Source organism: Oryza sativa, chromosome 6 (genome assembly GCF_034140825.1).
Source record: "Oryza sativa Japonica Group chromosome 6, ASM3414082v1".
Taxonomy (NCBI): Eukaryota; Viridiplantae; Streptophyta; class Magnoliopsida; order Poales; family Poaceae; genus Oryza; species Oryza sativa.
In genome coordinates this window covers 28872796-28897604 of record NC_089040.1, presented here as the reverse complement: position 1 = coordinate 28897604, position 24809 = coordinate 28872796, and the positions used below count along the sequence as shown (strand labels likewise).

The 24809-nt window shown below is 45.9% G+C and overlaps 2 protein-coding genes across 3 annotated transcripts; one reads left to right on the top strand and one right to left on the bottom strand.

The window, feature by feature from the left end:
• The first annotated feature begins 10856 nt into the window (after positions 1–10856).
• On the top strand, positions 10857–13081 carry LOC4341820 (endochitinase A). Its single transcript, XM_015786496.3, has one exon. It carries the CDS (start codon positions 11572–11574, stop codon positions 12808–12810), a length of 1239 nt encoding a protein of 412 aa, XP_015641982.1. The 5' UTR covers positions 10857–11571; the 3' UTR covers positions 12811–13081.
• A 6498-nt stretch (positions 13082–19579) lies between these two features.
• On the bottom strand, positions 19580–24031 carry LOC4341819 (BTB/POZ domain-containing protein At1g04390). 2 transcript variants are annotated; one of them, XR_010742089.1, is made up of 8 exons: positions 23798–24031; positions 23418–23541; positions 22761–23277; positions 22520–22650; positions 22026–22432; positions 20760–21903; positions 20347–20621; positions 19580–20169 (listed from the first exon to the last, which is right to left on the bottom strand). XR_010742089.1 is itself a non-coding variant. In XM_015788764.3 (8 exons), the coding sequence occupies exons 1-8, from the start codon at positions 23959–23961 to the stop codon at positions 19734–19736; spliced, it is 3057 nt and encodes a 1018-aa protein (XP_015644250.1). In that variant the 5' UTR covers positions 23962–24031; the 3' UTR covers positions 19580–19733. The 2 variants fall into 2 exon arrangements, 1 of the variants encoding a protein (XP_015644250.1); XM_015788764.3 differs by having other exon boundaries at positions 20347–20499; positions 20779–21903.
• Positions 24032–24809: the final 778 nt, after the last annotated feature.

Below are 24809 nucleotides of genomic sequence, written 5' to 3'. Positions count from 1 at the left end.
ATTGCAACAGGGACATTAATCTGAAGCTGTCTAGAAGAATTTGAGCACTGAATTGATACCATTTCTTCAGACTGCCTGCCACCTGATCACTGAAGCTCTCCAGTTGCAAACCTGCACCCTGTGTGCATAATCAGTGTTGCATTCGTGCACTGACTAAAATAAACAATGCATTTATTGGTACAAAGAGGATTTGCAGGTTACCTAATCTTGTACTAATGTTATCTAATTTTCTTTCAGAAAAAAAAAGGAAGAGAAAATTTGGCACATGATGAGGTCATTCAGAGGCTTGATTCGTCAAAATAAACAAAAGCAGCACGAGTAGTAGTCTTGGCCGGCATTTCTTGCGATCGGCCGGGGTATATGTTCTTGCTGCTATGATTGAGCGACTTTACGCACCCGTGCAAACAATATTTAACGAGATTATATATATACTGAAGAATAATCAATCAGCAGCCATCACACGATTTGTCTCCCTACCCCTACGTGTGAAACAGTGAAAGATCTTAGTGTTAGGTATGCTTAGAACTACTCAAATCCCATCACTTGAGAAGAAAACTTATCAAAAATCAAAAGCAGTACGTGTCAATTGACATCACATTTCTTTTTCTTTACTTGCCTGCTTCTTCTCAAGATGATCTGTCCTCTAACTGGTGAACATTGCAGACTGCAAACACTGCACATATAATATGACCATTCGAGTAAGTGTGAAGAACAAGTCCTCTTCTCTGATAGGCAGTAGTAAATAACCAAGTATTAACCCTTTTTCTCCTTCTACCCCAATCATTGGCAGATTTTAATTATGGAGATATTCAGGCTTTGCTCCATGGGTTCAGACTTGAGATAACCAAGATGCGACAAAAGTGCAGATGAGACGGGCACAATAACTTGACGAAGAACATGTTTCGATATGGACGCATATGCGTACATGCAACAGTTGCAGCGGAGGAATTAATCGCTCGATCGATCTCGATCATTCGCACTGTTGCGGCACGATCATCGGCTCTGTCCAAGAGCGATCAATCGATTAATCAAAATGGCGATGGCCACACGAAATTGTGTTGAACAGCTGCAGGCGTGTCGAGTTGCAGGCGATGTGGCGGTCTAGGGTTTAGGTGCTCTGCTCTTGTTGGTGTAGGTAACCAGGAAATTTGACTACTGCAGTGTCGCCACGCGTATACTTCGTGAACAGTTTTTGGAAGAGGCAGAAGAGATATAGCTACAGATGTTCAGACGATTTGGACAAGAGTGACCTGAAAACTGGAGGAGAAAATGAGATTTTATGTGTTGTTATCTGACGGAAAGGATGGTTGTTTTCCTCGTAGGAGTGATGAGTCAGGCAGAGGACATATCTTATCTTAGATTGTAGTAGAACAGTGGCAAGAAAAATTCTTCATTTCGAATCCAAGCAATGGGCCGGTTCAGCGGCATGGACCAAGTGCGACTTTCTGGGCCTCGTGTCTCTCTCTTACTGTGATGGGCCGGGCCTGATGAGGAGCTGGAGGCCCAAGCATGAAAACTTCCTCCATCTTATGCATTTGGAATAAGTTCACTTCATGACCCTCAAATGTGATCGAAATATAAACCATAACCCAAAACTACAAAACCAGATATCTCGACCCCCAAACTCCTAAAACCGGTACAATTTAACTCCCTGAGTGGTTTTGGGAGGCAATTTTACTGATGTGGCGCCACATGGCGCCTACGTGGCAATATTGACCGAGTCTTTGTTACACGTGGCGTTGACGTGGCACCAACGTGGCGGTAGAAATAAAAAATATGCGTGGGACCCATTAGTCATTCACACAAAAAGAAATGTGGGCCCACTAACATGTGGGGCCCACATGTCAGACCTTCTTCCTCCTCCCTCTCTCCCTTCTCTCTCTTTCTTTCCCCTTCTTTCCACTACGAAGGGGAAGAAGGGAAGAGAAAGAGAGAGAAGGGAGTGAGGGAGGAGGAAGGAGGACTTGACATGTGGGCCCCACATGTCAGTGGGCCCACATTTCTTTTTGTGTGAATGACTAATGGGTCCCACGCATATTTTTTATTTCTACCGCCATGTAGGTGCCACATCAACGCCATGTGTAACAAAGACTCGGTCAATATTGCCACGTAGGAGCCACGTCAGCAAATCCACCTCCCAAAACCGCTCAGGGAGTCAAATTGCACCGGTTTTAAAAGTTTGGGGGTCGAGATATCTGGTTTTATAGTTTAGGGTCATGGTTTAGATTTCGATCACATTTGAAGGTCATGGAGTGAACTTATTCCTATGCATTTCATCGCCTACCTCTCCAATTCAACCAATAACTCTCACTTAATTTCTCCGTCTATTTTCTCGTCTCAATCAATTACAATCATTTCTTATCTCTAACCTTTTCTCTACTAACAGACCTATCGTTTTGCATATAGCAGATTATGAGTTGTAACACTTATTAACGATAGAACATTTATAGTTAGACTTTTATATGTTTTTAGCGTTTTGAATGTCGATGTTGAAAATAAACTGTGATAACAAAACATAAATAGTAACTTTAAAATTTAAATTTTGGTTGTGACTGGTAAACTGAAGAACAAATGATGAAGCTATTAACTCCATAAAAATACTTATATACACTACCTAAGGAGGTACACATCACTATATATGGAATCCTTATCTATTGTTGACAAGACAAAACTAGGAGAACAGAACAAACCAGTACTCCCTCCGTATATAAAAAAAAAGCCAATCTCGTATTAGGATGGAACACATCCTAGTATAACGAATTCGAACGTGAAGCGAGAGCAGTTTAAAATTTAAATTTTGGTTGTGACTGGTAAGCTGAAGAACAAATGATGAAGCTATTAACTCCATAAAAATACTTATATACACTACCTAAGGAGGTACGAATCACTATGTATGGAATCCTTATCTATTGTTGACAAGACAAAACTAGGAGAACAGAACAAACCAGTACTCCCTCCGTATATAAAAAAAAAGCCAATCTCGTATTAGGATGGAACACATCCTAGTATAACGAATTCGAACGTGAAGCCAGAGCAGCAAGGAGACATCCCTGCCTCACACTCGATCACACGGTGGCCGGCCGGCCCTGTCCTGCTCATGACACAACGGCAGCAGTAACGCATACGAAACCCAACAGAAATAGTAGTAGTAACAGTACTGTTACCACGTAGTACCAGATCATTACCCTGCCAAAAGGAAAACGAAAACGAATGGAGAAGGAAAAAATTTACAGTCCTGTGCTTTACTGCAGCTACGAGAGAAGTCCCTAGGACAACGAGACGTAAGATAGGTGGTCTTTGGGAATGAGGTCACAAAAATTTTAGTCCCTCCATAGAGACTTATCCCTTCTTCCCAAACACCACCATAGTCACACACGACACTGTTTTTTCCATCGGTCGATAGAAATTCATTTCTCCTAGGGACATAGCACTGTTCTTCCAGCGACGAAAAATTCAGGCTTTTGTCTCTCGCGCTGCGAAATCGCTGTCCAAGTTTTAGTAGAAACTTCAGGCTCCTCATCATTGGCACTGTATCTGTAACAGCGTGATGCATCCTGCGATATTTGATCCATCCATTTGCATGTGAGATCCAATGCTCTTGCACACTGGCATAGTTTTCCTATTGGGTGTCACATGCCAGATCCGCAGAGATGCAGGCAGGAGAAGGGGGAGGGACCACCATGTCAGCTTGGCTTGTGCTGATCAACAGTCTTCTTCCGCAGGTCTCCTCTTTCTGAATAAATTCTGAATTTCTGATCCATCTGAAAGATATCACCACCTGATCGATCAATGCGCCCTATTGGCAACTTTGCAAGTGACTAGTGATCTTGATGGCAATTTGGCAAGTGTCCACTTCTCTGATAGTACTAACCAAATGGAGCTCGTGGGAGGCAAGCATGGCTTAATGTGGATTTCCAAAATAAATCCAGATGATTGCTGCAAGATCACAGGATGCGTAGGGGAAAAAATGAGAGATGAAATCCGATTGATCGGCGCCAGCCAACGAAGTGATCAGAAGCAGCACAGCTGTCTGTCTGTACGCTTGGCAGAGAGGCTTCAGGTTCAGGGCCAGTGAACAGTTTCTCTGCTTGGATCCATCACATGGCTTAGATGGCTACAGTGATTCAGTCACTAGTGGATGATGCCTAGCCTACGCAGCTAGGAATACTATATACTCCTACTATACTATAGTACTATACTATACTATCATAGTAGTATAACGGCCCAGCTCGTTTAGAATCCAGACAGGGAGAAAAAAAATGAAATACTACGTATACAGAACACACTGAATCAAGAGGTTCAATAATATTACTAACACTATGACTAATTGACTATGGCTGTAGCCTCATCAAACCGCTCTGTACATATCGGTCTCTAGTGCGTCTCTGTCTTGGGTGTGTTTTTGTGTTTATCAGTCAAAAGGTTCTTGCTTCCATGTGGATCATCTCTTGTTAGTAGCTTAACAAATGTTGGGGAGTTTTTGGGTCACATGATGGCAATGGTAATGTACATTAGAGTAGGTTCGCATCCACAGCGTTGTCATCACGGTTAGGAGGAACATTCATGTTGTTTAGCCCGAATTGGCTCTGTAGAAAGAAAACTGAAAGGTTCTCGCTTCCATGTGGATCTATTGTTACTTAAAAAACGTTGGAGAATTTGTTGGCACATGACGATGATGGAAATGTATAGTAGAGTAGTTTCGCATCCACAACGTTGTCATCACATTTTGAAAGGAACGTTCATGTTCATGTTGGTTAACCTGAATTTGCTCTGTGGATAGAAAAGAAAAGTACTGTGATTCAGTGTTCCCTTTTGTGCTTTGTGGTCTGCCTTTTGGAAAGGCATGCAGGGGCAGGAGAGCTTGAGAAAAGAGGGCAGAAAAACAAAAACTATTATGGCAACTTTGATGAGAGGGTTTCAGATAAGAGACATGGGTATCAAGTAAAGAGATTAGTGCATGATACATCCATGTTCTGCAGCCCTAAAAGTGTGCTTGTCCCTTTTGTGAGGCAGTGGGTCAAATCTAAAGCATCTCTTTTCTTCTTTCTTTTACCACAAAGATCACATGGTTGTGAGAGCAAAAAAAAAAGAATTGGGTTGGGTGTGTTGGCTAGATGCAGCAGGTGGACACAGATAAAAGATAGTAGTGCACAGGGTGAGACATTCAGAGGATTCAACAGCTTTGCTCATGTTGCACAAGGCCGTGAGAGATATTTAAACATGACGGTCGCCAAAAGGTAGGTGCATACACCCAGGTTTTTATGCCACCATGTAGCTTTAGTATTCATGTACGAGTACAACCTAAAGACAAAAGAGCCAGTTCAGTTTGGACTACTTTATTTTATTGTGTACTGATAATTTTGAAGTCTTTGCCAACCAGTTTGTGGGTTTCAGGGAGAAAATACCGTGGTATCTTGGTAAGAATTTCTTTTTATAAAGTTATCCCAACCATATACCGCATAACACGAGAAATTCTATGTTTTATCATTGATGAACGATCAACTATATAAATCATCATCAATAAATACGAGCTCTACGAACATCACTCAAAAGTTTTCCTTAACATTTTGCTGTCGTTGTTTGCCTTCCATAACCATATGGATGAAAACGGTCAGAAATATGCTTAAACCATTTCCGTTACCATTTTTTTTCTTTGGAAACAAAAGTGGAACGGTATATTAAAAAATAATAGCAATGTCGGTACTACTGAACATTGAAAAATATATAGAAAACGAAATTACTGGAATGGAGCCTCAGAAACAACGTATCACATGAGCTATAAGCAAGTTATAGTCATGTTTACTTGACAAATTAATGTCATGTACATATATATTACTAGTGAAGATTTAAAGTACCATGTAAATAACTAATTTGAATGCTTCGTAACGAGATTATAGCATTAACAATGGCAACACATAAGGTTTATGGTTAACTCTTTTATATTTTGACGAGTTTTGTCGGTATTATACGATATTTTTGACGAGTTATTGTTATTATATTGTATTATTTTGGAAATTCCGCATGAAAATGGTATACCACCAAAATGGTCGGCAAAAACTCTATACCGTTCCTGTTCGATTTCCAAAAAAATATGGAATTCTAATAAAACAGTCGGTACAAACCATGCGAAAAGTGTATTTTACCACTAAAATGAACACACGGGGTTAACATAACGCATTTGACGGAAGGCTAACGGTACTGGGGAAAATAAAAGGAATAATAACTATTGTATGGTGCCATTTCATCAAAACTTACATTTATCAAGACATTCAATTCGTAAAGAATCTTTCGCTTGTGAGTGGTTAAAACATTAAATTTCCTTTAACATATAGTACACATGTAATCCTTGTGGAAAGAACAACATACACATAGAGAGTTTAGTTCAACTGTATAAGCTATTTGATCGAAAAGGTTGATTTCTTTTCGCGACCATATATGCATCCATCCACGAACCAAGAGAACAGGGATGGGCTCATGCATGGGCAATGCACGCATCCACATCCAAATAGCAGCACGGACGACGCACACACACACACACGCACGGTAGACTCCAACACAGCATATGTGCCCGTACTTCTATAATCCTCCTTTCCCATTTTTCCGTTTTTCCCTTTCGAGAGGAGCAACGCATGCATGCATTGCCGCAGTACGACGGCATGGTCCGCCCATACCCAACACGGCACCGCGGCGCCAACGAAAACCAAAAGCCATACTCCACTCGCACGCATCACACATCGGCAGACGTACGTACGTACGCAACCCGCCGCGCGCGCGCAACCGAGCGACCCGCGGGGCGAAGCGAGGCCTCTGCCTCTGCGTGTGGTTGGGCGTGCAGGGGAGACGTACTACACATGTCGTGGTGGTCAAATGTGGGTTCCCGTGCCCGTGCCGGCCTCTGCGGCTGCGGCTGCGGAGAAGTACTTGGCGCTTTTTTGACCCGTGGACCGGCCGGCCGGGGCCCGTCTGCGGCCACATCAGGTATCCTCTGCCGCTGCGCCCTACCCACCGGCGAGAGAGAGCGTGGTCACCCATCATCGCCTCGCCCATTTGGTGGTGGACGCGACCGGACCGAAGCGTTATCCTCTGCAACCTGCATGGTGATGCCAGCTCAGTTGATTTACGGGTAAAAAGAGTAGCAGCCTTTTTGGCCCCTTGCACATCCCTGCTACATATACACGACACTCGCCCGCTCATCCACTGCCAACGGCTATTTGCTCAACTAGGATTCATAAAAAAATATATAAATATTGCAAGTTACCTACGAGTTGCAAGTTTGCAACTGCTTTGGTAAAAAGTTCACGATTGTTTAATAAAGGCTGTGTTTAGTTCAAAAGGTGGAACGATGTGACGGAATAGTTAAAAGTTTGTGTGTAGGAAAATTTTGATGTGATCGAAAAGTTGGAAGTTTTAAAAAAAAAACTTTAGAACTAAACACGGCGAAAAATATTCTCGACTCGTTTGGTCGGTCATGTAAGAGAAGGAAGGTACTCCATATACTACTCTCTTCATGTCGATAATACTTATCGTTTTACATAAATTTGATATAGAGCTTTAATATCTTTAACTGTGAATAATTTCTAAATTATTTCTTTTCTTAAAATAAGGTGATCATTTGCATATAGTTTTAAAATTACTTCAATAAAATTATATATTTATTGGTATTTCTATACATATTATTATTACACAAGGAAGTAGTCAAAGTTGTTTTTTAAACATCATGTTTTTATCAAAACAATTAGAGTGAAGTACGTGGGCAGCCTCTAAACTTGTGTAGTTATGTCATCTAGGTCCTTAAATTCCCAAAATACATTTTAGATCCCTAAACTTGTCATGTGTGTCATATAGGTCCTAATGGGTTTAAACCCGCTCCATATGCTGACGTGGCATTGCCACGATAGCACCTACATGTCAGTGAAATCCACATGTCAAGCATATATAAAAAAAATTAAAAACCAAATTTTCTCCTCTTAGGTAAAAAAAGATAAAAATTCTAAGGTAGAGAGGAGAAAATATGTTTTTTAAATTTTATTTTTTTCTATGTGACTGATACGTGGGTCTGACTAACACGTAGGTGCTATCTTGACATGCCACATCAGCGCATGGAGCGGGTTAGAGCTCGTTTAGATCTAAATGACACCCACTACTAGAAAAAGCATTTTCGCAAGCGGCCAAAAGCAATTTTTGCAGGCGGAGGGGAGGACCGCCTGCATACCAACTACTGTGAAAATCATCCATTTTCACAGTCGGGGCAATGACCCGCCTGCGAAAATCTAATAAAAAACAAAAAAAATCGCCTCGCCGCCGCCGCAGCACCGGGAGAGGGCTGCCGCCGGAGGGGATCCGCCCACGTCGTCGTCGTCGCCGCCGCCCCCTCCGCTCGCGCTGCCGCTTGCACCCTCCGCCCGCCGCCGCCGCCGCCCTCCCCCGGCCTCCCTCTGGCCGGATCTGGGAGTGGATGGGAGCCGCCGCTGCCGCACCGGGAAATTAAGGGCCGCCGCCGGAGGGGATCCGCCCACGTCGCTGCCGTCGCCGTCACCCCCTCCGCCCGCGCCCTCTGCCCACGCCGCCGCCAGCCCCCTCCGTCCGCGCCGCCGCCAACGCCCTCCGCCAGCCCGCGTCCCATGGAAGGAAGGAAGGGGATGGAAGGATAAGGTAAGAAGGGTAGAGAGAGAGAGAGATATGAGGGAATGAGTGGTGGAGAGGAGAGGATAAGGATGGGTAGGTAGGATTTTTACAGGCGGACCATATAAGGTGCGCATGCGAGCGAAAATAGATTTTCGCAGGCGTCGCTTAAGTAGTCCGCGGGCCTGTGATAAAAAGCCCCTACGTTGGGAAAAATGCTCTTCCTAGACAGTGAACTTTACCCCGATTTATATTTTTGGAGGCGGTTACTCATCCCGAAATTGCTGCAGCGTGCACACACAGGAAGAATTTCCCAGTCGGTCACCCATCCCAAAATTGCTTCAGGCCAAGCACACTTAACCTAAGAGTTCTTTCGAGACCGGCTTCCGAAAAATTAGTTGCAACTTGTTGATATGAGTATTCTATTAATTCTATTAAGCCTTGAGCCGGGATGTCATATTAGGTATCTAAATAACATGCCCGTATAAAATTAAGGACTGCTCATGCACCTTACTCAAACAAACTGCTACAGTATGATTAACTACTGCATTACATTGGCCCCCTACGTTTTGTGAGTGCTATGGCAGTAGTAGATTTTAGGGCCCAGTTTCTTCTGTAGTAGTAGTACTACTAGAGAATACGGTTATGTCTACGGGGATACGGAGTATTACTTCGCGTGTTCACCGTAGCTACGGAGGTATCGCAACCGTACGTACTACTGTACCTAGTACGAGCGTATACAAGGCGACAGGTCGGGACAGGGGAAGGGAGGGACGGACGTGTCGTCGCGTCAGAGACATATGCTCGCCCGTGCCGGCAGCAATGGCATTGCATTTGCAAAGCATTGGCCCCCTCGCTAGATTCCGCCTATCTACACACACGTACCAGGGGCAGCCTGGTCTTTTCGGTACGATTTCCTCACATGATTGGGCTGGCCGCCCGAGTGTCCCATAAAAAACCAACCTACTAGTGCCGAATATATTACGAATCTACATATATATATATATATATTCAGATTTATTATATTAGAATATGTCATATCTGATCCTAGGTTTGTTTTTTATGAAACAGAGAGAGTACATCGCCACCGCCGCCATGGTCCCAGCCGGCCGGCGATCTCCCACTGTTCATCGTCTTGGTCCCCGGCAACGATGACGGCCTTTGCGGTATGTAAAAGATTGGTCAGGATGGTCATGAGCCGACCGGCTCGGACGGAGCGCTCACCGGTGGTGCACCGGCGAGGCGAGCGGCCTCGGGAGAAGGGTGGTCAACGTGTTGGAGAGCATGTACAGTGCAGAGTGATCTATACATCGTTTTTGGGAGGAGAGTGTGGGCGAGCCGTTAGTTAACGAAGCTCGGAGCTACACCCATCGGAAAATGCACCGGCAGGTGTAAAAAAACGGAAAGGATAATCTAATCCTGAATCAACAGCAACATGAAATCTGTATCAATGTTTCCATTTAAATGTCGAGAAAATGAAGCCACAAAAATGGCCATGTCCTTTTTAATTTTTGCACGTAAAGAGGAGAGAGCGAGATCGAGGGATCGACATCTCATCTTTTTGGGACGACAAAAGCTGGGGTTACTACCCAGTAAGATCCATGGTTTCTGTACTACTCATAAAATCCCAACTTGGAGCTATATACACACACGTCCTTTTTGTTGTTTTGCTCGCTCTGTCACCTCCTCCTAACACTCTACTGCGTACAAATAAATAGATATCGTTTGTCCCCGTGCGAGTAAACTGCAACATTACATGCTGCAGCGTTCAAATGTGGTTTTGGTGCTGTTTGTTAATGCAGCGGTTGCCTCCAAAAGTTGCGAGTAACACCAATGCAGAGCTAAGCTCCCCGCCAAAGCTTCTGAAATGTGTAGAGGTGTACCCACCTGATCCTGTACTGTAAATTTACAGCAAGGGCATTTGCTAGGAAGATTCCTAAGTTCACCCCAAAGAAACAACCCACATGTACAAGAGGAGTAACATAAGGAGATGTCTACACGTTTAAACAAAGAATGCTTGTCTGATCCGTTTTCTCCTACTCTTGTAATTAAGATCACGGACTACGTACAAGGATGGATCTATAGTATACCAAAATTGTTTATTTACATAGAAAAAAAACTGCAAATGCTCATACGAAATGCCGACATATGTACAGACATAAATACGATTGATTAAGTAGTAGCCTAGCTAACAGAAAAAAAAACCATCATCGAGATAATAAGAGGTTATTGTTTGCTTTCAACACTCTACATTGTTGATCTATTGATTTCATATAAAATACATTTTTGCGCGTTACACCCATCGTATCGTAAAAAGTAAACTAGGAACGTACAACATCGAACCGATATAGCCACTAGCCAACTATCCCATATTTTTCGATGTAGAAAACGTAACAATTGATTAGACCAGAACCAGGAGATTCTAATTTCTAACACATATCCTCCTACTAGCCACAAACAGATTCCACGGTGATCCGAGTAGCAACTGGGAAGGAAGAAACACATCTCAAAAAACCATTGCACATCCCCCACGGTTTCCCCTCTGTATCTCGCCTGTCCGTAGCTGTACCGATCCGGCCGGTGGCGCCGTTGCAAAAATAAATCCACGGAAACCGACGAACACACTTTGCCTCTGCGCTCACCTGGAACGGCAACGCCCAAAGGCCGGACTTGTTTTTGCGTTGCCGCGCGCTTCCGCGAACCGGGAGACCCTCACCTCCTCGGTCGGTCGCCGCCAGATCGAAAAACATTTCGAGATTTTACTACCTTTACCCAGCTTATATATACGCGCCTTTACCCCGCCTCACACCTTAGCCCTATCTAGTGACACCCATAAAAACCAGTGTGTGTGATTAGTACCGTACCGGCAGTCTAGTGAGATCGGGTACCACGAGATATACTTCTTCTTGTCGCGCTGCTTACCGTTGATGCGCTTAGCCGCCGCCTGCCATGGCCTCCGCCGTCGCGAGTAACTTGCCTGCAGCTGCGCCCGCGGCTGTCATGCCGTTCGGTGGATGGCATGGTCCGCGTGTCTCGTTCAGCCGCGACGCCGCCGGGGCTGAGGAGGCTGCCGCGGTGGTCGTGTGTTCTTCGCCCCTGGCCGCCGCGGCGGCGGTGGCGACGACGACGACGCCGGAGCCGGCGATATCCAAGGACTTCATCGACTTCGAGTTCAGCCTCGGGGGCTCCGCCACCATGCTCCCGGCGGACGAGCTCTTTGCCGACGGGAAGCTGCTCCCGCTTCGGAAGGCGGCGGCTGTGCCGGAGATGGATGCGGCGGCGCCACGGCCGCCGCAGCCTGAGGCAATGCCGGCGCCTTCGGAGCCGATGAAGCCACTACGGGCGGCTACCGCCGCGGTTGACGCCGCCGACCCGTACGTTTTCTCTCCTAAGGCGCCCAGCTGCTCGAGCCGGTGGCGGGAGTTGCTCGGGCTGAAGAGAGCGGCAGCGCAGAGCCCGAAGCCATCGCCGTCGTCTGCGCCCGCGAGAACCCCCGGGAGAGCGATGAACTCGACGGCGGCGAGGTCGCTGAAGCTGCTGCTCCAACGGAACAACGGCCGCTCGTCCGGGGCCTCCGCGTCGGAGCTCGCCTCTGCGCCGCTCCTCCGCGACAGCTCCGACTCGGAGGCGTCTCTCTCCCTCGCCTCCTCCCGCTTCTCCCTCTCGTCGTCGTCGTCTTCCTCCGGCCACGACCACGACGACATCCCGCGCCTCTCCCTCGACTCCGCCGCTGACCCCAACCCGCCCCGCATCCGCCTCGTCCGTTCCTCCCACCGCCACTCCACCTCCTCATCCTCCTCATCCCGCGCCGGCCGAAGCCCCGCGCGCCGCCGCCCCTCCCCGCCGCCGCCGCCGCGCTGCCTCTCCGTCGACTCCCCGCGCATGAACTCCTCCGGCAAGATCGTGTTCCAGGGCCTGGAGCGCAGCTCCAGCTCACCGTGCACCCTCCACGCCGCGGCGAAGCCACGCTCCCGCGCCGTCGACCGGTCATACTCCTCCGGCGTCCGCGTGGCGCCGGTGGTGCTGAACGTGCCGGTGTGCTCGCGGCCGGTGTTCGGGTTCTTCAAGGACAAGAAGGACGCGGCGGCGAAGGACGCCATGGCGGCGAGGACGAGGTCGTCGCTGGGGCGGAAGACGACGGCGGCGCCGCAAGGGTGGAGCGGCGAGCTGGGGAGATCTTGTGGGTAATTTGACTCTTGTTTGACCGGTTAGTTGCTGTTGGGATTTGTCTTGTTTGCTGCTGCCGGTATGATGAGTGCACGGAAAGGGAAAGGGGGAGGCCATGATGAGATGATAGTTTGGTTTTAACTGATTTTGTTTGTTCTTTGGAGACGCCTCATGGAAGGTCTAATCAATTGACTGTTCTTTTTTTCTTCTTTCTTTCTTTCTCTTAGAACTGTATATTCCGAATTTTGTTTCTGTCTCGCACCATCAAAGTTGATCTTCTTTCTTCTTTTAATTGTCTCTCATCTATACCAGGAGTAAACACTGTCGAAATGGTGTTGGTGGAAAGTTGAAATGCTGTAAAAACTGCAATGCATGCAAATGATGGGTGTGGCATTTTTAGGGCAGAGCAAAAATTGATCTCACTTGATGTTCAGTTAACACTCACACTCACACAAAGCATCACAGCCTCATTGTTTGAGCTTATCTGCATCGGAGTCAGCAACGGTAGCCAGTAGTAGATGCCGGACGGGGCAGAGTTCAATTTAAAAACAGGAGGTCGAGCCAGCCAGCCGGTCTGGTCTGTCCATCCATCCATCCATCCATCCACCACCGGCTTGATCTGCTCTGGATCCGGCCACTGTGCCGCATGTGCTCCTCTCTAAATATTCGCGCAGACGAAGAGAGAAAAAAAAAAAGCCGAACCGCTCATCACCGCGAACGAACGCCCCCAAAAGACGCTCCGTTTTTGCTCGCGTGCGACACCCGCGGCCGCGCACGTTATCGCGGGCCACGTACAACATGTGGGACGCCGCTGACGACGACGGGCCCCCCCCTCCCCACCACCCCACCCACTTGCCAGTTGCCGCTGCGATTTCTGCAACGCGACGCTCCTCCGCTCCGCTCCGCTGCTGCTGCTGCTGTGGGTGTGTGTGATCTGCTGCTACTCTGCGCTCTGCGCCGCGACCTTTTTCTATAGCTGTAAACGCGAGGCAGCAATGGCAGCAGGCAGTGCGCAACGCTGTTGCTGTGTCCTCTTCCTCTTCTCCTGCCACGCCTTTGCACTTGGCACCCCCTGCTCCTCGCGAATTCCGGATCTCCATCGTCGTGGTGGTGGCCATTTCCTACCGTTGGCTCTTGCTCTGCTCTGCGGCTGCTCGCGTTGCATCGTCTCGGGCGGCCGCATGGGCGCGTTGCTTTGCTTGGTTACGTTTACGTCTCTCCCCTCGCCTCTGCGCCCTGCAGCGACGCAGCAGGCGCGCGTAGGTAGGGCAGAGAGACACAGACACAGCTTGATGATGATGAGTATGGGCCGGGGCCTACACTGGCAGTGTGTGTGTATGTGTGTGTGGGTGCCAGTGTTCCAGAGAGATCAGTGGTGCCATGATGCTACAGCTATCACCTTTTGTGCAATGGATGTACCAGAAAAAAAACATGCAATAATCGATGCTGCATGAAGCAAGAATGGGATAACGCACAATTGAGATCCACTCGCTGACATGTGAGCCCAAGGATTCGTGGGGTGGGAGTGAGCAGTACAGTGCTGCAGAGAACCTGACATGCAAGGTTTGCATGAGTAGAAAGAAAAAACATTCAGCCTCGCCGATTCACTTATGCTTATACTACTTATAAACTAAAATGTAAATTTTAAAATTTATTTTTAAAGTTGATTCTATAGTTTTGTTTATATATATATATATATATATATATATATATATATATATATATATATATATATTATTTTAACGTATTTTTTTTGAATCGTGCTAAGGACATGGATATAAAATTTTACTGATAAATTTATTATTTATAAGTTGTATGTTATGCTAAGCGAAAGAATGGACTGATTGTGAACTCTCTCTCTCGATTACCAGTGTTCGATTGTGTGTATAATTGGGCATTGGAAAAGGGAGGACAAGGAAAGGTGCTCATCGAATAATTACTGAAATGTATGCACATCTTGGCATGTAGTGATGGCTGACAACGTTTAAAGAGTCGGATGGAATCATGGCACGCAGAAGGCTGATGAGGCGTCAAAGCAAAACTTTGATGAGTGAGCATGGCTGCGTGAGTTCAGCAACGAAAGCCGCCAGAAAAAAAGCAAATGATCATCTCCATCAGAAATTCAGCACACCTGCGCCTCGCCTTATCACCTGCGCCGTCTGATGCGACTCCAAGCCTGGAAGTGACGGCCATCTGACGGCTGCCAATGCGTCGTGACTTCCTGCACCACACCAGGGAGGCAGCCCTCCTGACGACCTGCTATAAATTACTGTACCCCCTCTTGGGCTAAAAAACAAAAGAAGATAAACAAAAATGGGATTTGATTAGGGATGGTCCTAATCCTGGTTTTGGTCTGATGCTGCATGCGATTATGCTTTGATGGGTGCAGCTAGTAATAATTTAATTAATCTCTTGTTTATTGAACGCTAGTTTGGACTGTAGTGAGGAGCAGTGGAGAGGACGACAGGCTGTACTGCGCTCTCTGTACTGTGCTGCTGTGCTGAGCCAAATTAGGCCCTGTTTAGATGGGACTGAAACTTTTAAGTCCCTATCATATCGGATGTTTGAAAATTAATTATAAATATTAAACGTAGACTATTAATAAAATCCATCCATAATCTTGGACTAATTTGCGAGACGAATCTAATGAGCCTAATTAATCCATGATTAGCCTATGTGATGCTACAGTAAACATTCTCTAATTATAGATTAATTAGGCTTAAAAAATTTGTCTCGTGAATTAGCTTTTATTTATGTAATTAGTTTTGTAAGTAGTTTATATTTAATACTCTAAATTAGTGTCTAAAGACAGGGACTAAAGTTAAGTCCCTGATGTAAACACCACCTTAATCACGTCTCGCTGCTGTGTTTGGTTATTTCTTTTGGGTAATGATGGCAAGCGATTTGGACGTTGTGTTCGGTTGAAATAATTTCCTTTAGATTCAGACCGTTTGCAGTTTTAATCATCGCCGGAATGAAAACGTTTTTATCGTGCCAGTTCGAAACGAAATTCAGATGATATGATCGCATGGCGGTTAGACCGGGCGAGCTACACTGGTCAGACCGTATAGGTTTTGTTAAATTTTGTTGAGGCGTCCATGGATGGTGTTGGTGGACCGATGAATCTGGAACGTTGGTTTCAATATGCACGGATCTGATCGCGCGTGTGCATTAGCCTTGTGACCTGCGAGGCTAACGCAGTTCGTTTAAAATCTTGCTTCGTCTGATACTTTCTCCAAATGCTGCAATTTCACCTGCATTGTTGATGCCCATCTCGTACTGCCGGACTTGCTGTTACGAATGATATCGAAGGACCGAATAGTAAGAACTAAATTAATCAGAGGGGTTGAATGGTTGTAGTACCAAAAAAACCAAAACTTTTAGCGAAATTGAAAGCTACCCTTGAATCCGATGTAGATTGGTCTAACCGGAATTGATCTGCCGGTCTGATTGTACCTGCGCCACCGGTCTGACCGGTGTAGATCACCCGTTCTAACCGCCATGTGATTGTCGCTGTCGCCTGAACCCATCGTCGGTCTGGCCACCGTGCTCCTGCCAGTTTGAACGGTGCGATGCCTTCGGTCTGACCGCAGGTGTGAGGTGTCCCATCGATTGGACCGCCGCACCCAAGCAAACACAAATAAAAAATTTATCAAAATAGATTGAAACTTTATTACTTTTCTTTGTATTTACGAAGTGCAACAACAACGCTCCTCATCAAAATTTCGACTAAACTCGAAACCCTAACTTTACTCTAATCTCAACTCTCTCAAAAACGATCCCGGAAGGACATACCCTCCCTCTTTGTTTATACCCGAGGTACGCAATCTAAATCCCCTAGAAACCTTCCCGTACAAGAAACGAGCTTTACAAACTCCAATTGTATCAAATTTGGACTCCCTGCAAATTCGACTTCATATCTCACACGCAAACAATATATCCATCATATTCCATATGAAATCTTCACCAACCACATGCATTGATTTTTAGCCTAAGCATCCCGCATGATATCCTAATCGACCGGACGTCATCTTCTCCCAAGTTGACTCCCAATCCATTACCGGCAATGCTCTTCCGAGGCATTAAGAATCACCTACATATGCATCAACCAAGAAACCATATCAAGGTACAAGTTTTCACCAACTTGACGCATAGCAAATAATCAATATTACATACGCATAGTATCTATCTAGAAGTCATAGACATGAATTATCCACGGATATTCAAAGAATCAACCTGAAACCGAAACTGACACAGTGTCTACCGATCAGACCGCGGGCTGGCCGGTGTGACCGACAACCATAGCCCGATGTGACCATACCCAATCTGACAATAGTCCCTATTCACCATTTGAAAATTCCAATTATCTCCAAAACCACCACTTTGCCAATAATCTTCAAATATAAAAACCAATAATCTCATATTCTAATTATTCATTAAAAATAATAATCAAGCACACTTTGATTTCACAGATATTACATTATTACAGCATACAACATATTAGCTTTGGTAATGTTTTCATGGATCGTTGTATAAAATTATTGTCGCACTAGACTTATTTGGATATTAACACTAGTACATAATTCATTTTTTCGTGCGGAGGTAGAGCCCGTCTGTACCCAGGGGTCTGCGAAAACCAATATTTTTGTGTGCGGGCGACCCAACTGCACGGGATAATCGATTGTCTCGTGCGGTCAAATTATACCACCCGCACGGAAAAAAAAGGAAAAAAATAAAATCGAAGAAATCCTGTCGTCGTCGCCGTGGTCGCGCAGCGGCCACTCGTGGTCGCCGTCGCCGTCGTCGCGCCACTGCCACTCCAGTACGTCATCGTCGCTGTCATCCCGCAGTTGCCGCTCCCCGCCGCCGCTGCTCGTGGTCGCCATTGTCCTCATCGTCACACCGCCACCACCCCCGTCCGCCGTTGCCGGGGGTGAAGAAGGGAAAGTGGAGAGGCGGTGCCGCTGAGATCCCACCTGCCCTCTGCCCCCGCCTGTACACCGCCGTCACCACTCTGGCCCCCGCCTGCGCCGCCGCCGAGCCAACTCCCGTTCTTTGCGTGCGTCTGAAGGGGAGAGAAAAGAGAGAGATGGGAGAGAGAGGGAGGAAGAAAGGAAGGAGAAAGGATAACATGTGGGCCCCACAATATATTTTGTGTGTGAATGACATATGGGTCCCATAGACATTTTTTAAATTCTAATGCCACATAAGCGACACATGGGATGAAGACAGGGTCAACACCGCCATGTCAACGCCACGTCAGCAAAAAGGCCCTCCAAAACCGCTGGAGGAGTTAAATTGCACTGGTTTTAGTAGTTTGTGGAGTCGTCCTATTGGTTTTCTAGTTAAGGGGCACTAATTAGATTTGGCCTACTTTTTAAGGGAGTCAAAGTGGACTTTATCTAAGGCTAAAATTATACTTATGGCCCAAGATTGTCAGACCATTATGGGCTCAGTACATCATTGTCCCCACGGGGATAATCATGGGAATAAGTCAATTTTGCCTTCCTCATCTCTTGCGCTTGTGTGAATAACATCCCTCAACCGGAAAACCGGGTATAACGCCTCCTTCATCTCTGAAAACCAGAGCAAATCACCTCCCTCGGTTGTTTTGCTGATGGTTCCGTCCGACGTGGCGTTGTTGACCCGGCTGACAAGCTGAGTCAGCGTGGTGGGACCCACATGTCATTGTGTAGCGCTCTCTCTCTCCCTTATCTCTCTTCCCCGGCCTTTCTCTTCACCCCGGTGCGGGTCGTCGACGTGGGTCGGGTGCAAGGCGGCCGGTCGAAGGTAGCTGTGCGGCGGCGGTGATGCGGGAGAGCGCACGGCGGCGGGCGGCGCGTATGGCGCGGTGGTCGGCTACGGGCGGCGGGGCGCGCGGCGACCTGGCGCGGGCATGGCGGATGGCGGCGGATGGCGAGGCCGGGCACTGGGCGGCGCGGCGCGCGGCGACCTGGCGCAGCCTGATGGCGGCGGCACGACGCGTTTGACCGGCGGGGCTCGGTGACATGCGGCGGGGGAGGTCACCACGCGCCGCGCCGCACCGTGCCCGGCCTCGCCAGCCGCCGCCATCCGCCGTGCCCGCGCGAGGTTGGCCCACTGTGCACGGCCGCCCGTAGCCAACCACCGCGCCGCCCGCTGCCGTGCGCTCTCCTGCATCACCTCCGCCGCACGGCTACCTCTCTCCGTCGCAACGCACCGCTAGGCCGCCTTGCGCCTGACCCACGTCGACGAGCCGCACCGGGGTGAAGAGAAAGACCGGGTGATAGAGAGATAAGGGAGAGAGAGCGCGCGCTACACACTGACATGTGGGTCCCACCATGCTGAGTCAGCTTGTCAGCCAAGTCAACAATGCCACGTCGGACAAAACCGCCGGCAAAACCACTGAGGGAGGTGATTTGCTCTGGTTTTCAGAGATGAAGGAGGCGTTATATCCGGTTTTCCGGTTGAGGGATGTTATTCACGCAAGCACAAGAGTTGAGGGAGAGAAAATGGACTTATTCCATAATCATACGGTTCCAGCCTACTTACGGTCTAAAATTGTCAGGCTATGCCGTTATAGCCCATTAAGGCCCACAACATTTTTATCGCCACTTCTTTAGGCCCAACATCACTGTGGGCCCTCGTTTTGTCGCTTTTTCTCGGTGGGACACGTGGAAGCAATCGTGATAGACCAGTTTTGATCCACGATCCAGATCCTTCGAGATACCACATTGTGACGAGCAGAGCGGTAAAAAATGTGAAACATTTATGAACACAAGATGAACAAAATCGTTTCAAAAATACAATATGAACACAAGAAACAGCTCAAATCATTGCAATTGCAATTTTACATGTTGTAGTATCTGTGCAGATCTCACCACATTTCGATGTACGCCACCACATGATACAGTGCACGATACAAGCAAATCCAGCATGATCACCCGTGTTAAATTCAGCTACTTCTACCGCCGGTGCAGTGAATACCTGACATACTCTGTCCGCAGCATGTTGAGCACATCATCATCAAGCTGCTCCAGCTGACCGGAGTCCCGCAGCTTGGGGTACAGATGGGCGACGCTGCCGACGGCGGCCTCCACCATCTCCCACTGACCCAGCTGCGCCGCGAAGACGACGAACTCGACGGAGGCGGCCGTGCTGGTGGAACTCAGGCAGGAGGTGACCACTGACAGGCTCTCCTCCTTCACTCCCTCCAGGAACCAGAATTCAGACAGGGATGACAGCTCGGCGTAAGGCCGCAGCTGAGAAAGCTGCTCCTCGCTGTTCAGGTTTCGCCATCGGCAATCGGGGTCGATCTTGGGTAGCTCGCCTGAGTAGAACCAGTGGATCAGTTTGTTCAGCGCTTGCCACCCCAGTGGAACATTGATAACTTCTGAGAAGCTGCATGAATGGTTTATTATCGATCATTTGGAGGATATGTGAAATAGCATTACAAGTGCCAGTAATATGCACGAGGGTGCTCTTTAAAACAGTATAACAATTGAGAATTCGCTGCAGTTCCAACAAGCATGGGTAATGGGTTGTCAGCAAGTAGAAAGTTACTGACAAAAGGCTCACCTCTCATGCATCCCAGATTGAAATAATGCTCGAAGGTAATCACAGCTCATGCTCAGTACAATTTTATGGCAGTGAACATGCGAAGTCGAGAGTTGGCATGAGCCATGGTAACACTTCATTTCTTCGTTTGACTGAGCCTCCAGAATTATGTCCCTGGAATTAATATGGATCAGTGGGGCTTCAACACAAGTCAACAAGACTAGACAGAACAAAATGCAAGGTGGTTTCCGTTTTATATGCAAGGTGCTGTGTGATCTGCTCTGACTTCTGATGCTCTAGTAAACAAAAAAAGAAACTCTTAAAAGTAGCTAGAGAATGAAAAATTACTAAGACTAGGCTAAGAATAACCAAAAATGCTTTGAAGGCAGATCAGACTGCCTTTTGGCTCACAAGTTGGAATCAATAAAAATAGCGATCATAGGAATAACTTACGAGAATGAACATTTAACTGGTTCAAGTGCTGCAGTAAGATCATATCTAGGACAATCAGAGTTCCACCTAGGCTGCTCTTTTTGAAGCATCTCTTGTAATGATTTCAAGTGACAATACTTCGCAAGTGTCCTTACTGGCTTAATGTTGTCATCATCTACCATGACAGAATTTGTGTATGTGTATTCCAAAATTTTCTTCAAGCCACAACTATCAACACGATCAGACATTCGAACATGATAAAATGATCTGCCCCATTCATCAGTAATTTTTCCATCACTACCAAGGGATTTTGCAGATGGCAACAACTTTGGACACCTTACTGAAATGATGGCTGTATGAGCTTTTAAAGATTCACCATTTGAAAGCAACAGTTCCAGATCAGCTAGCTCATTATCATCTAAGGCCCTTCTCATCTTTCCTCCCAACTTGCTTGGAAAACCGCATAGGCCAAACAAACTCAGTATACGTGAAATGTACAACTTCGGTCCTGGGCTCAAGTTTTGACATGACGCATTTTGAAGAACTCTAATCAGACCTTCACTATAATGATCTCTGCAATCATTGCACACAATCCCCACATCCAAATTCCTTTTACAGTGGATACAAACAAAATTGATGCTCTTCAGCAGATTAAACAACACCATGAGACCATAGATTAAAGCAATATTCTCACCTTCCCACTCTTTAACAAGACTACAACATGAACCTCCCTCAAAACAAAATTGCAGATGAGAAACAACTTTTGGCCTCGTGATATGTATATTATTGTGTACACATTCCTTGATAATGGTGGATAGTACAGCTACAGCTCTTCTCATGTTAAGGGAATTATTGGAAGGTTGTAACATCACCATGCCCGCTAGGCTCATGAGGTTGGACATAATTTTGACATTGTCAAAAGATGCAGTAATGCTTCTTGTAGTATTTGATTCTAACGACGTGAACAGAATATTCAAACAGTCATCACCTAAAGGTAAAACATGTAAGAGTTTAGAACTTGCCTCAGACAAAATGTATCCACTGGGTGAGAGAAGCATCATCAGAACAGCCCTCAAAGCTGGCTCATGCACATCCTTGGATAATTTCATGGTGTTGCTTTTCTGCATAGCATCTGCTGCAAGTGAGCTGCAAAAGAGGACAGAAAATGTAAATCGGCATACAGAAAGTCATCTGTAAGTTCAAAATAGCACTCGAGAAAATTATAGCAAGAATAACAAGATGGGAAAATATTAATACCTAGTACCTACCAAATACAATGTATTAGTGCCTGCAAGGCAGAGTCTTGCCCTTTCCTAACAGAGAGATACTCATTTTTGCAATGTACTGCTAGATTTCCAAGTATATCCCACACATAAGAATGTATATCCATAAAGTTCTCGGAAACCATATTAAAAAGCTTGTCGTGGCACAAAATCTGATTGGCTTTATGTGAAGAGGTGCAGCCACCAGTAAGAATCTTATATAATACATCATCAATAGCATGAGACCAAAAGAGCCGATGATGATCCCCAGCATAACGAAGGACCAGCAGTGCAGTGCGGCAGCCCTCTATTGTTAACAATCTTTCATCATCTCTAGACATTGCGTTGATTGTGCCTTCAATAATGTGTTGATAGTGTGCAGCCATTAACAGATCGCACCCTTTTGAAGATCGCTGCAGATAACAATTTGGTTTCAAATCTTACAGCATATTTTTTTAAAAAAAATGTATTAACTAATCGTCACATTTTAATTCTCTTACCAAAAGAATCTGATAGAATTTCAATGCTTCAATTCTAGCAATAGATGGATTTGACTTCCCCAAAAGCGCACCAACCTTAGCCATCAAGTCTTCATTATTCAGAAGGACCATTGCACCATTCCCACATAAAGCTGGATTACAGTAAGATTTGGAAGATAAGATGAAACTAAAGGAATAGCAAAAAGATCTATGCAGATTCTAATACAAAGGTCAAAGAAGGTAATTACCAAGAAAGGTGTACCTAAAGCAGCATATAGCTTGAGGACTCTAACAGCAACATCCATTTCAGAGGCAACACAGTATTGTGCTAGCTTCCCCATCAAGTTGCAGTTACTCCATACATGGTATCTCGAAGAAGGCCAAATCCACAGTATAATTCTTAGCAGAGACATCATTTCCATCAGATAGTTTAATGGATGGACATCAGGGGAGTAATTCTGCAGAGCTCCAATGACACTTGTAACTGCATCGGTTTTCTCCAAAGCTTCCCAAATTTCTGCATGAATCGAACTTCTCGCTGTTGCTAGGGTGTTCAGTATGCAGTTCAATGTACTTGCAGATGAGACAGCTATAGTTATCTGGTTTGCAGAAAGCTGACTCGCGAGGCATGTAACGATCTCTAAAACCGGGTATTGGCGAGCTAAATTTCCTACACTGGAAACTAACTTCAAGCTAACATCAGTTGCTTGGATCAGAACCGACACATTCTTGGACTGAAGAATACCTTCCAGTGCTATGAGTATATCCGAAATTGACTCCTGGTTAACAGATAAATGAACAGTCCTCAGAATTCGACCACTACCACACCGGCCAGCAAGAATATCACATGGCAGATACATGAAGGAAGATCGAAGTTTGGCTATAGCATGTTGGCTATACAGACAAAAGCAAGGTATACCTTTATAGGAGGAAGCCGCAGCATCTCATTGGTCAAACAGCCAAGAAAGGCTGATGCTGCTTTGAGCACATGAGACTGTATTCCAGCATCAGTAGACTGCCATTTCTTTGGACCTCCATCAGACCTGGCAAGTATACACACAAAGATATCAAATGGAGTACATCTTTGCAAAATCGCCATCCGTCTGAACTTTCACACAGTAATTTCAGATTATTTGTGTTCAATTCCCCTTTCTCCTAGTTAGTACAAGCAACTCCTTTCTTAACAAGCTAAACTATAGAAATTACAGGACCAGAGTAAATCAATGGCGCGTACGGGATCCTACTGCTAGCCTGCGACTACTGAAGAGCAAGTAATTATCGGAAAGTAAGAAATTATACTTGGCGAGGCCGAGCGCGAGGGCGAGGTGGAGGCGGGCGCGGAGGGAGAGGACCTGGTCGGTGAGCAGCTGCTCGCCTCCTCCTCCTCCTGCTCCTCCGCCGCCGCCCTTCCTCCTGCTCTTCTCCTTCCCCGCCGCCTTGGAGGCCGCCGCCGCCGCACGCATCGCGTCGCCGGCTCGCCGCAGTTGCGTAAAGCGTCTGGACTCTGGACTAGAAGAGAGATGGAAGAGAGACGGGAGGGCCTACCAGGCGAGTTGGACCTTTCTTGGGCCTTTCTTGGGCTGCATTTCCACTTCCCTAACGTCTTATGAGATAAGTTTTTTAATATGTGTGTGTGTGTGTGTGTGTGTGTGTGTGTGTGTGTGTGTGTGTTTAGCGATTTAAAATCCAATAGTAAAAAAAAATCCATCATAAACTCTAAAACTATGTTTTAAAATTTAAAATTTCGCAATGGCTTATATACGCTGGAAGGCAAACAATAGTACTAATTGTTTGTATCCGGTACGTGCACACAAATACATGACGATTCAAATTATGATATGTGGACTTTGCGCCACCCAGTTCATCAACTAACTAGGGCACCAAATGATAGCTCATGGGCGCACCACTCTTTTTACAAAATAATTCATGGAGTGATTTTTAAATGTTGTTTGCGAATACAAATTGGTGAAATGCTAATCTATTATATTATTAAAGGAATAGAAAAAAGAGCCTCCACATTCGCTCTCATGGCCTAGAAATTCTTACATTAATTGGAGAAAAAGAAAAAACAGAGTCCATATAGAAATACAATTTAGAAATAGCTAAAATTCAGAATTAAAAAAATAATAACTATTAGAAGAGGAGACTAGAGTCCATATAGAAATACAATTTAGAAATAGTTGAAATTCGGAATTAAAAAATAAATAAGGAATATTAGAAGAGGAGACTAGAGTCCTTATAAAAAACAATTAGGAAATAACTGAAATTCGGAATTAAAAATAAGGAATATTAGAAGTAGAGTATAGAGTCC

Coding starts and splice junctions, on each gene's coding strand:
- LOC4341820 (XM_015786496.3), top strand. CDS start 11,572: ATGGCCTCCGCCGTCGCGAGTAACTTGCCTGCAGCTGCGCCCGCGGCT.
- LOC4341819 (XM_015788764.3), bottom strand. CDS start 23,961: ATGCGTGCGGCGGCGGCGGCCTCCAAGGCGGCGGGGAAGGAGAAGAGC. Junction 23,278..23,417: donor TGCGGCTTCCTCCTATAAAG/GTATACCTTGCT, acceptor TCTGTTAACCAG/GAGTCAATTTCGGATATACT. Junction 22,651..22,760: donor CAAGCTATATGCTGCTTTAG/GTACACCTTTCT, acceptor ACTGTAATCCAG/CTTTATGTGGGAATGGTGCA.